Consider the following 13,524-nt stretch of genomic DNA (forward strand, 5'->3'; position numbering starts at 1 on the left):
AAATATAGGTATTATACATAAACTTAAAAACTTATAGAGTATACAAACAAAGAATAAATAAATAGTGCCCCACAAAACATAGCATGGGGGTATCTATAAGAGGGTTGGTGACCATGTCTTCATCATAATGGAACTAACTCATGTCTCATCATAATGAAAATGTTCGCTATCCTTCCTTTCACTCACTCTTTGTAGAGCTCTCCTCATGAAAAGAACAAGTGGTCACACTCACTTGGAAAATCTATAATTTGTTCTTAACTAATGAAGCATAGAGTGCCATCAACTAGATCTAAAAAATTAACTTCAACTCACTTTAACTAGCCTAAAACAAGTCTATCAAAGCAAACTATCAAAGAGTCACTCCTAAACTAGGGACATATGCTAGTCTTCAATAACAATAATAGATTAGATGCAAAGAATTTAATGTATAAAGAAAATTGCATAGCCACTTCAAGAAGGTACACAAGAAAAAAAAGTCGAGTAAAGATAATATATAACTCGTCGAAATGTAAATGTTCAAAAAATATTATTGAATAGAATATTTTTACATTTATCAATTACATAATGTAAAATATATGAACAGGTGATCTAATAATGACTTAGAAGTAGCACTCCCCTCTCCACTAAGAGCTATAGGATAAAGTGATTGCATACTAGGAACTAACTTGATCATGCTGACTCAAGAATATTAAAAGCCACAAGTCTATCATGCTAACTTGATCATGCTGACTCAAGAATATTAAGAGTCACTCCTAAACTAAAGTGATTGCATAAAGTGATTGCATACTATAGCAAAAATATATGGACTAAAGGCTAATCTATATGTAATCCAACCGAAATCGATCTCAAAAAAATTTGAAAACATATACCTTCGGTTCCTCGGCGGCGCGCGACTAGGAAGCACAGAGGGCGGGACGAGCGACTAGGAAGGAGGCTCAGCGAAGTCCGGTGATCGTCGACGGCGATGTCCGGTGACCGTCGATGACGTCTAACCACGGCGAGCGACGAACGGCGACGGAGGGCGACGAGCGAAGCAATGGAAGTGAGAGAAAGAAAGGAAAAGAATGACGGCCAGAGGGGTTCGGGTTCGCGAAATAGGGCTTCTACCGGCGGAGGATCCGCCTGTAATTTTAATATTGCCGTCGGTATAATTTCTGACATATACTCTCCGTTTTTTTTTTTCGTTGAGTTTAAATAAGGCGGCGTACTATCCGCCAGAACCATAAGCCGGAATAGTTCCGCCGTAACATGCGACGGAAATGGTTCAGGCATCCCTATACCGTCGGGTTTTCCAGCGGACACGGCGTCGGTGAATTGCAGACGTATGTTCCGCCGGTAATGTTGACGCAAGCCTTACGTCGAACAAATCCGTTGGTGAGTACGCCGTTTATTACCGTCGAAAAAAATCCGCCGGAAACTCCGCCGGTATTCACGTGTTTTCCCGTAGTGAAGGAGGCCCCCGAAACAAGAAGGGAAAGAAGAGTGTAGAGGAAGAGATATATATTAGCCACCAAGCTCCTCAGCGACCGCCTCCTTGTCACCGATTGACGTCAGACTTTCGCCCGTTGCAGGTCTTCCTCCAGTAGTCAGACTTTCACCGAACTTTCTACCCTATGTTGGATTGCTGCCCATCGTTGGATTTCTACCCGACATCAGATTTTCGCCTGTCGTCAGACTTTTGCCCATCGTCGGGCTTTCAACATACTTCTATCTGACGTCAGATTTCTGCCCGTCGCAGGACTTTTGCTCGTCATCGAACTTCTGTTAAACTTCTAACTGACATAAGAATTCTGCCCGGCCAGCACCTAATTCCGAAATTCTGCACGGCCACCGACTGACGCCGAATTTCTTCCTGGCCACAACTGACATTGGATTTATGCCTGGCCGCCAAAGGATGCCAGACATCCGCTGGGCCACTAACTAATGTCAGACTTCCACCCGGCTTCCGACTATTGTTGGACTTCCACCTGACAAAGGTCTTTCCGACCTTCGTTGCTCACTGACCATGATCATTCTAACCTTCTATGACTACGGTCCTTCCGACATCTTTCTCCTACTCTGGTCATTCTAACTTCCGTAGCTAGACAACAATCTTTTCGACCTTCGTCGTCCGTTGATTATTGTCCTTCCGACCAAATGAATACGTCAATAGTGATTCTTCATATTCCCACCATGCAATGCACTCCATATGATGTATATTTGTGACGTCAAGCCAAGGCCTTCCCCACAAGGAAGGGACTCATTTATAATCAACTACAAATATTAGCGGATTCATTCAAACTGAGCATGACCCCATGATTTTTCCTCTATTCAGGATTTTCCATGTAAAAATCTTGGTGTCTCTATGAATGATACACCCTCTCTTTTATTTAATTGTGTGCTGGATCTTAGTACAAAGTTAACAAGTTAAATTTTATATTTCTCTACCAGCGCAAATATTCCAAGATGTAACAAGTATATAATTGAAAAGGTTGGAGTGGTTATAATGGTATATTAGATTTGAGGGACTCACATTAGATGGTTTGCTCATATGAAACGTCATACTTCTGATGATCCAGTTATGAGAGGATGTATTTGATCCAACCTATGTTAATAAAGATAGAGATAGACTTAAAAAGATTTGATTAGATACTGAGAATTTAATTATTAATCATGCACAATAAAGAAAAAATATTAATGCAGCCAACCCCACATAATATGATAGAGGCTTTATGCTAATGTTGCTTTGGTTGTTGCTTTTCTTTTGGTCATCTTATTTAATAAGAATGGTATTACTTATAGAAATAGGTATTGAAGCATTAGTTATTGGTCTTAGGTAGACCTCAAAGGCATTTAATTGGAATTTTTCTAAGCATCCTTATTGTAATTGACCACTATATTGAGCTTCATATGCCTAGTTTATTTAGTTGGACTGGATTTCTATGTATTACAACCTCATTTTTTGTTGATAGCACCTTTAATGTTTGACTTTCTAGTGTCATAAAAACACAGAGTATTATAGGATGGATAAATTTAAGTGTCTTAATATTGTCGGAATTCAATATTTTTCAAGTTTTTAAGTGCCTTAATGATGTCAGAATTTAACGACCCTGGGCTCATCAGATTCATTTCACCAAGCTGCTCGATTCAACCATAAACATGTTATATTTGGATATCATTTGGTCATCCTATTTAGGCTTTGAACCTTTCAAATAAGCTTCGGGCCCTCGATTTGGACCCATTGCGGCTCGAATTTAAACCGATTTTGGTGCCGTTGGGTGCACCTTTTTGAGAAGTTTAGTTTTGACATTAAGTTTGTTGAAATCGGACATCAGATGATATTGTATTTAATTTTGAAAGTTTCCGACTTAAATATGTCTTGAGATTCGTGTCCGATCAAAAAAATTTTTTATGATGTATCAATAACTAAATGCATAAATTTGAAACTCAAAGGTATATTTTACATGAGAGGAGCTAGATCTTTCTTTTTAATCGGTGAAAAGTTTAAGAAAAAATCATCATGATAAATATAATGCTTATGAAAAAAAAAATCTTGGTAGGTCACTTTTAAGTAAATCAAATTACAATAATTTAACATTTAATCATATACATGATAATCTACATGCCGCCTCTAAGGAATTACACATAACATTTACGGAAGATGTTTATAAAATCTGTTGCTACATAATCGAATTCACTCGAACTAAATTTGATACAATTTATATATTTGTCTTTGTAATATGCTAAATGTTTGAAAATTTAAGTTATACTATGATTAATGAAGTTCATAGAGTCCTTAGTGAGTTAGAATTATTAGAAATGTGAAGTATAGAAAGCTCCTTTGGAGCAGCATTGTAGTGTTAACCTCTCTATCTATATTATATTAAATATATATATATATATATATATATATATATATAAAGCACATCCTTCTTTCTTCTGACCCTTTTAACTCAGAATCTTTCTCCTCTTTCTCTCTCCGAGGCGGAATCGCAGAACGAGCACGAGAGATGGAGGGAAGAAACAAGGGGGGAGGGGTTTCGATGTCGCCAGTCGCATTAAAGTCCCTTATTGAATTCCCGACCAACCATAGGTCCCCACCGCATTCACTCCTCACGCCAACGAGCTGCGCCTCCGACGACCCTCAAACCTTTGATTCGTTTGCTGTCTTCGCATTAAGTTCCACTCTCAATGCTCTCGTAACGAGATCTCCCGGTGCTCTTCATCTAATAGGGGTCGGTACCATAATTCTATTGGAAGTATTTCAATCATGATTGTTATGATTTTGATGGCTTATTTCGTTGACGCTTCTTCTTCTGCCTTTGGCTGTGCTTAGAGGAGGAGAAGATAAGTAAAGCTTAGGGTGTGTGCCGGGAAAGTGTGTTCTCTGGTTATAAAATGTCTTCTGCTTGTTCGACGCGTCACAGGCGCTCCAAAAGGTGCGTTTTTGCAAGAGGATTTGTGGCTACCGTTTTTTTTTTTCAGCCTGACATTATGAGTTTGACTGCCTGGGTTTTGATTTTCTTCTTGAAGATTTGGAATCTTTAAAGTTACAGCGATTGGATTAAACTCCATTTTAGTAAGGTTATTGGGAGAATTCGAATCTCAAAGTGACATGAGATTATGCACCTAATTTGCGATTAGGCAATTGAATTCTTGTAAGTTATCTTGGTTCTCATCTCTTTTGTTGAATGCCTTTGTAGCAAAAAAAAATTGTTGGCTTGGTTTCTTCAAGTCATTCGGTAAGGAAGCTAATTCAGTGTCCATGAGGCCTATAGAACTAGAAGCAATAAGATGTAATGCCTTGTCAAATTGGTAAAGCGCACTCCAAACTTGAAAATGCATTCCTCAATTATCATTTCAAACCAGAGCCCTGCATAGGGTACCCATACCCACACCCACCCAGTACTTTCCCACCCATACAGGGTATGGGTATGCCTATGGCCTCATGGGTGAGTACTCAACATCGGAGATAAACTGATTTACATTGCTAACCACCGTATGTCATATATTACCGCAATCCTCACTACGCTGTGCGCATCACCGAACCACGCCGCAATCATGGTAAATTCTGATTTGCAGCTTGAAAGTTTACAGTTGGAGCAAAGGGAAACAAGCCTCAGGGCCATTAATTCGTGGTGGATTGCGTTCAAAAATCATGAAAAGTGGGTGGGTCTAGCATCTCGAAAGTCACTATGGGTGGGAGAAGCCTACCCGCGCAGAGCATGGGTACCCACAAGGATCCCATGTAGGACTTTGTTTCAAACCATAATTGTTGGTGAATGACCATTTGTTATAACATATATACTCCAAGTTTATCCGTGGACTTGTTAGAATTGCTTTTCTTAAACTCTCTCATGATTTGAGAAATACACTCTCCTTTGCTATACAGGAAAGCCAACATTCCAAGAAGTCAGTTTACTCTACTTAGCATGGCAAAGATTTCAGAAAAAGAAAAAGAAAATTCAGGATAGTTTAATCTGGTTAGGTCTAAGATAATGGAGTGTTTTAAGTTTTTCTTCTTTTTTTTAACGGTTAATGATGAGATAACATTTCTTGATCTATATTATATGAAAGTTAATAGATTTAGGACAATAAAAAAAAATTTAGAATATAAGCACTTGAGATTAGCAGAACAAAGATTAATTATATGAGATATAATTTTAGTAAGTGTAATATTACAATTATCAATCACTGTTCTTAGAAGATATAGTGATATAAGTTTAAGTTCATGGATTTATTATTGAAAAAATAGAGAATATAGATGATGATTGAATTTCCATTGTTAATGTTGTGTGGTTATAATAGAGAGTTGCCTCAAATGTACTATGTGATTAAAGAATATCATCGAGACATAAAACATTAGATGGATTTGAGTGTTGTGATGTAAAGGAAATCAGTGATAGCTAAGTTAAGCTGCACAAAAAAAAAAAAAATTAAGACAACTATGTGGCGTAAGTGAAATACTTGGCACAATAAATTTATCTAGACTTATTATATTAGAGGGATAGTGGGTGTAACATTTATTGAAGATAAAATGTTAAAAATATGACTTAGATGGTTCGAACATGCATAACATACGTAGAAATACACCAATAAATAAGCATATAACATTAGAGTTAAAGGATTGGAAAGGAAAAATATGAAATCTAAGGTAACATGGATAGAATCTGTTAAAAAAGATTTGCATAGAAAAAGTTCAAAATTTTTTGTGGCACTCAGTAAAGAATGATAAAAAAAGGATTGATAAAGATAACCCAAATAATTGAGATAAGGCTAATGATGATGACGAGCTTGAGCAACAAGATGACAAATATAAGAAATTTGTTATTCTGGAATTTTACTAAAAATAACTATGCTTGAAGTAATAAATAGATGCACTTGAAATACCTAAAGTGATAAATAGTGATAACCTGATGGTAGATTGCTTCTTTACACTCCAAGAAACAAGTGAGTTGCCAAGAAAATTGCAGTAGCCAGTTGTCGACTTCCGATCCTATTGATCTCCTGCCCAGTCAGAATCAGAATAAGAAGTTAAAGTTAGAGAATTACCTGTAATCGAAAGACCATAATGAATCGTTCCACGAATGTGTCTGAGAATGCGTTTAAGGGCAGCAAATTGCAGTTCAGTCGGTTTATGCATAGCCTGACTTGCTCGGTTTATAGCATATGCAATGTCAGATCTAGTTAGTGTCAGGTATTGCAAAGCTCCTACTAATTGACGGTATAATGTCGGGTTTGAAAACCACGGTGATTCAGTCAGAGCATTGTTTTTGGGGTTGGAAGGGGTTGCCAAAGGTTTACAGTTTGTCATGCCAGCCCGAGCCAAAATGGATTTTGCATACTTTGATTGATGGAGCAGTAAACCCGTATCAGTTTTCTCAGCAATTATGCCTAAGAACTGATGAAGAGATCCCAAATTTCGCATGTTAAATCGTTTATGTAGGCTGTCCAAAAGATCGGCAAGTTTTGATGGAGTGTTCGCTGTTAAGATGATATCATCTACATACACTAAAATGTACATTAGTGAATTATTTTTAGAATATATCAATAAGGAAGGATCCGAATTACTGGTTTTAAAACCGAACTGATGTAAGAAACTTGTGAAGGTTTCAAACCATTTCCGAGGAGCCTGTTTTAAACCATACAAGGCTTTGTTCAATTTGCAAATATAAGTTGGATTATCTTTATCAATAAATCCGGGAGGCTGCTTCATGTAAACCACATCAGTGAGAGAACCATGTAAAAAAGCATTAGAGATATCTAATTGGTGTAAGGGCCAATTTAGGTGTAACACAATAGTAAGAAGAATTCGAAGTGTAGGAATTTTAGCTACTGGACTAAATGTGTCCGTATAATCTATACCAAATTCTTGATTGTAACCGAGAGCAACTAATCTAGCTTTATATCTAGCAATTGTACCATTTGAATTTGTTTTTTGTGCGAAAAATCCATTTACATCCTAATACATTAAAATTTGGATCAGGGGGAATTAATTCCCAAGTACCTTGAGCTTGAAGCGCTTGAAATTCTGTGGACATTGCTTGACGCCAATGTTCCTTTTTGATTGCTTGACTATACGAGGTTGGATCAGCCTCAGTGATTTGATGAGTTAGATCAAAAACTTTCTTTGGCCTCAGAGTTCTAGTTTGAAACCTGGTTTGCATCGGGTGCGTGATTTGTCTGGATCTGGCAGTATTTGGAACAGCAGTCGGAGAACTCACAGGTGTAATGGAGGTAGTAGACTGGGGATTCGATGAGGGAGAAACAGATGGAGAGGCACAAGGAGAACTGATTGTAATGGAATGTGTAGGAACCAATAATAGAGGTGGCAGATACATACCTGAGTTGGTATCAGTAGTGGAGGACTTACGTGAGTGTTCTTGGAAAGGAAAACTGTTCTCATTAAACAGAACATGCCGTGAAGTGTAAACTCGTTGAGTTTTAGGATCCAAACACCGGTAACTTTTTTGGTTAGTAGCATAACCAATGAACACACATGGTATAGAAACAGAGGATAGTTTAGATTTAGCGTAAGGACGTAGCCATGGATAACATAAACAACCAAAAACTTTTAAATGCTTGTATTCAGGTAATTTGCCAAATAAATTTTCATAAGGAGTGTTGTGGTTTAAGGTTACAGTGGGCAAGCGATTTATTAAATAAACAGACGTGTGTATGGCATCAACCCACATAGATGGAGGTACGTTTGAATGAGTGAATAAACTACGAACCATTTCCAATAGATGACGATTTTTCCGCTCGGCTACACCATTTTGAGCCGAGGTATATGGGCAAGAATACTCATGCTTGATGCCCCATTTGGTGTGGTAGACTTTAAAATTATTGTTTAAGTACTCACCGCCGCCATCCGTTCGAATGATACATAACCGGGAATCAAATTGACAAGCAATCATTTTATGGAAATTAATAAAAACAGAAGTAACAGCAGATTTCTGAAAAATCGGAAAAACCCAACAATATTTTGTGTAATCATCTATAAAAGACACAAAGTAACGGTAACCTTGAACAGACGTAGTCGGGGAAGGCCCCCACACATCAGAATGAACTAATTGAAAAGGTTTACTAGTGTGCGAGACAGAAGCGTGAAATGGTAATTGTTTGCTTTTAGCTAAATGACAGGAATTACAATGTTTGCTAGAAGAAGTAGTGTAGATGCAAGAATGTAAACGAGACAGTTTTTGTAGCGTGGATAGAGCTGGATGTCCAAGTCTTCTATACCAGAGATCAGGAATCGTCTGAACAGAGAGCAGAGCAAGATTTGCCGGTTGTATGGAGGACCGAATAGGAGATATGCCATTATGGCATGGACCGTGAAGAAGAAGCTGATTGGTCTTCGAATCCTTAATTTGATAACCGTTAGTATCAAAAAGAATAATGCAATTGTTATCTTGAATCAATTTATTAATAGATAACAAATTAAAAGATAAATTTGGAACAAGGTGTATATTATGTAATACAAGATTACCTGTATGAGTAGGTAATATACCTTTCCCTGTTTGATGGATAGGGATTTGATGACCATTTCCAAGAGTAACTTGAGAAGTACCTTTATATGGTTCGGTTGAGGTTATTTGAGAAGAATCTGCCGTCAGGTGGGCGGACGCTCCGCTATCAAGAACCCAGCTCGAGGAACGTGAGTCTTCTGGTATGGTAAATAACGCAGTCTTGGATGTGTCGTCATTATAGCTAAAGTCTATTCTATACCAGCAACGAATGGCCGAATGGCCATTTTTCGAGCAAATTTGATAGGTGATGGTTCTTGTAGATCTATCACCACGGTTGTTGGTCGTATTCGATCCGCGGCCTCGTTTGCCACAGTATGTGTTGGATCTTGCACGACCACGTCCACGGGAAGCAAGTAAAGCCGTGGTATTATTGGATAGATGAAGTTGCTGAAGATCATTTGCAGCTTCTTGAAGAAGATTTTGTTCTTCTGTGCAAAGCAAACTGTACAAGTCATCCAAACTGAGGGGTTGGAGATTTGTTCGGATTGCAGTTTTAAAAGCTTGATACGTTGCGGGAAGTCCATTTAGAGTACAAAGGATCACATCTTCTGGATCGATATGGCACCCAGCTGCGGCGATAGAATCGACCTTGGATTTGATTTCAAGAAGATAAGCAGTCATCGTTTTATCACCTTTGGTTAGATGATGTAGATCGTTTTTTAGCTGAATAACACGCGATCGGGTTCTTGATTGCAGCCGATTCGCAAGCGTTTGCTAGATATCGTGACAATGGTTTAGAGAGAGCACGTATGGTAGGATAGATGGAGAAATTATCGAGTATAGTGCAGCAGCTAGGTTTTGATCAGTGAGAATCCAAAGATCACGAGATTCAGTGGATGCCGTTGGACAAGGCAAAGAACCATCCAAGAACCCTTTGAAACCATTTGCCGTAAAAATCTTCTCCACTTGAGATCGCTAAATCGGATAGGTATCGGGCGTCAAGGAGTTTGGAACTAATTTCTTGAGATTACTCATAAGAAAGATGAGTTGTGGAGGAAGAAGAAGTTGAGTTGATAAGACAGTAGAATTCACATTTGTGGAGAAGCTTGAGGAGTTCGGCATCGGATCGAGGCGAGACAAGTGACAGAGACAAGCAAACGAGAAAATTTGGAGAAGAAACCGAGAGGATGGGAAAAAAGAATCAGTCTGATACCATGATAACCTGATGGACCGTAAGGTAACAGGTCGAGAATAGAGCAAAGCGAAATAAAGAAAATAAGAATTGTATTTTACTGTCTCCTGAGTACAAACTACAGTCCTTATATAGAAAATAAAGTTGTACACGTAAGCACGATATCAAGAACCTAATATAATTACAAATAGAAACTTCTAGAGTTATTTATTACTAACAAATAGATGTACTTGGAAGCAGGGGCAGAGAGAGGGGCACGTGGCCCCCCCCCCCCCCCCCCCCAAAAAAAAAAAAAAAAAAAAAATCGAAATTAGAAAGATCAGCATCAAGCATATAAAATTAGAGTTAAAGGATTGGAAAGGAAAAATAAATAACCTAAGGTAACATGGATAGAACTGTTAAAAAAGATTTGCATAGAAAAAGTTCAATTTTTTGTAGCACTCAGTAAAGAAGGTAAAAAAAGGATTGATAAGATACCCAATAATTGGGATAAGGCTAATGATGATGACGAGCTTGAGCAACAAGATGACAAATATAAGAAATTTGTTATTCTGGAATTTTACTAAAAATAAATATGCTTGAAGTAATAAATAGACGCCACTTGAAATACCTGAAGTGATAAATAGATGTACTTGGAAGCAGGGCAGAGAGAGGGGCACTGGCCAACCCCCCCCCCCCCCCGTAAAGTTCGAAATTAGAAAGGTCCGCATCAGGCACTTCTCATGAGCGATTTCCCAAAAAAAAGAAGTTATTTCCTTCTTCAATTTGCAAGCATATCTTCATAGAATATATTGATTTTTCATAATACATATAAATATTAAAGTGATTAATTGAATCTGAATATAAAAATCAGCTCAAGCATGGTTAAAGTGGGGACTAGGTGGGCACTCCCCCCCCCCTTTCCCCTCTGAAATTTAAAAAAGTCCACATCAGGCACTTCCCATGAGCGATTTCCCAAAAAAAAAAAAAAATTTCCTTCTTCAATTTGCAAGCATGTCTTTATAGAATATATTGATTTTTTATAATACATATAAATATTAAAGTGATTAATTGAATCTGAATATAAAAAACAGCTCAAGAAAGGTTAAATTTGGTCCCCCCTAAAACAATTTTTGGCTTCACCACTGCTTGGAAGGATGCTTGTTTCCATTTCACAAAAGCATTCTTTAAAATTAAAGATTGGTTATCGTCATCTTAAATTAAATTGAGATACAAAAACCTTATGGCATGTGTTTAGAACATTAGTATCAGTGAATTTTTAATTCATAGTAGCAACTATTTTTGTAGCACAGTTTTTTGAAAGAGAAAAAGTGTCAAACTTGGTAAACGAAGTAGTTGAGCAGATGTGGTTAGAAGAATAAGACAATGGAAACATGTCTTCCACTCTTCAGTATACTCTCTCCTGCACCCCCCCTTGGACTTGTTTCCCTATTACCGAAGCAGCCAAACCTTTCTTCTTCCAATGATCTTGAGAGTTGAAGTGGAGGCTGTTGTTATTATCATGAGAGGTAAAGAGGAGGAATTTACTGTTTTTTGCTAGTTCTGATCCATCCATTTGTAGGTAATTTAAAGCATTTATTTTTAGGTTGTCACCCTTAATAAGAGTACCCTTACACTATATCTGCAGGTTTACTTCATCTTTTCTCTTGAGATTTAAAGCAATGCCGATTTTTCTACAAGTTGGGTGTCGCAAACTTGCTTTTTCCTAAAAAGATCCAAATGCCTAAATTAACAATTGTACTGTACTTTTTTGGTTCGTTGGATTGCAAGTGGATTAGCTTAATAACAATACTAGATTTAGCATTTTAGTGTTATTATTTTTCTTGCAGTACTTCTGATAAGAACCTAGAAACTTCATATTGCTTGGGAAAAGGCTATTTCACTTCTCAGGTAAAACCAAACTTTGTTGTCAACATATGAAAAGCTATTTTTAAATAATTTTATTTGTGCATCGTCTGGAAGCTGTGTATTTCAAAATGACATTGAATGTGTATGACAGGTTATTAATTTGTTTTGAAAATTGGCAGAACCTACATAGTTCAGGAAAACCAAATGGGTTAGAAGATCAACATCAAAATTCAAGTAACATTAATAATGATTATTCAACGGATCATCGAGCTTCCTTGGAAAATGATGTAAGGCATTTTTAAGCACTCAACATATATTTGCTGATTGTTTTAGACATTACTTTATTAGCTTTTCATGGTGAGGCATCAGAGATCAGTGGCTACGATCTGGAGTTTTTTTTTATGTGTTTTATGTATTAGTTTATTTTATATTTCTGTTTTTTCCATTTTACCCCTAGGGGTGGTCATGTGGTGTTGTAGCCCAAAGAGTATTTTAGTCATTTTTTTTTTCATGAAGCCTATTTATAGGCTAGTTCTCTTGTATTTTGGGATGATGATTGATTAATAAAATTATGAGTTTTCTTTGTCTCCCTCAATGTTGAGTGTTTGAGAGAAGAAGGAAGACCCAAGGTGTGGGCAATCGCAATAACCGTCAACCTTTGGAAGGGTCCAAGGTTCGCGGCTCTACTTTTTGTTCCTCGCATCTCCTCCGACCTCTCCCCACTTCCCTCCCTCACCCCCCCCTCGCTGACTTGCCCCCGTTTCCACCACCCCTCATTTTCCCCTACTCGACAACCACCTCAAGACCCGCCGGCCTCCATTATCCATTTCTTCTCCTCCACCCGACCCACTTCCCCATCTTAACTCCACCCCCCAAATCCATACCAAACTCCCCCAAGCTCCACCACCGGCCAAATGCTTTCCCTCTCCTTGAATGATGAATTAACTCATCATTAATACTTGCCTAAAATAGCCTAAGTGATTTGGGACATTAATCTCAACAATTTGAAATTCAAAATTTGAATTTCAAATAGTTTTCTAAATTACAAAGTCATATTAGGCAAGTCTTGAATCTAATCCCAATTTAATTTTAAATTGGGTTGGAATGATTGATCTCATCCCAAACTCCACTTCCCTCCAAATCCCCCATGAATTTTGAAATTCAAAATTCAAAATTCTCTTAATTACTTTCCTAAAATAACTCATGTCAATTTGGAATGTGTCTTTATTTGAAATCAATTCTATATTAAAATTTCAAATATTTCCTCTTTGATAATCTCTAATTAGAAAACCTTCCCACTCCAATTAATGCATATGGTTCACATATATTGCACCTAGACATAACTCCTCCCTCTTCCTATGGCCGGCCCTCTCTCTCTCCCTATTCTCCCTCCAATCTAGTCACTAACTCCTAATTAAATTCCCCCACTAATGCCCTTAACAGCCGCCCCTACCATATTTGGGATTATTTTGAATGTCAACTTCAAATCTCTCTCCCAATTAAATCATTCCCTAAATTCCTATTTGCTTCTCTCCG

General features: G+C 37.6%; 1 protein-coding gene across 3 annotated transcripts in view; it reads left to right on the forward strand.

The window, feature by feature from the left end:
* Positions 1–3,900: 3,900 nt before the first annotated feature.
* LOC110101098 overlaps positions 3,901–13,524 on the forward strand; it is a 35,220-nt gene continuing 25,596 nt past the window's right edge. For 2 of the 3 annotated variants that reach the window (XM_020828873.2, XM_028695086.1), the window contains exons 1-4: positions 3,901–4,214; positions 4,316–4,418; positions 11,970–12,030; positions 12,168–12,275. In XM_020828873.2, the coding sequence (XP_020684532.1) occupies positions 4,378–4,418; positions 11,970–12,030; positions 12,168–12,275 (210 nt within the window). In that variant the 5' untranslated portion in view covers positions 3,901–4,214; positions 4,316–4,377. Of the gene's footprint in view, positions 4,215–4,315; positions 4,419–11,969; positions 12,031–12,139; positions 12,276–13,524 lie in introns of those variants that run through there. The other variant, XM_028695085.1, reaches the window with a different exon arrangement.

This window comes from Dendrobium catenatum, unplaced genomic scaffold (genome assembly GCF_001605985.2).
Source record: "Dendrobium catenatum unplaced genomic scaffold, ASM160598v2 fragScaff_scaffold_621, whole genome shotgun sequence".
Lineage (NCBI taxonomy): Eukaryota > Viridiplantae > Streptophyta > Magnoliopsida > Asparagales > Orchidaceae > Dendrobium > Dendrobium catenatum.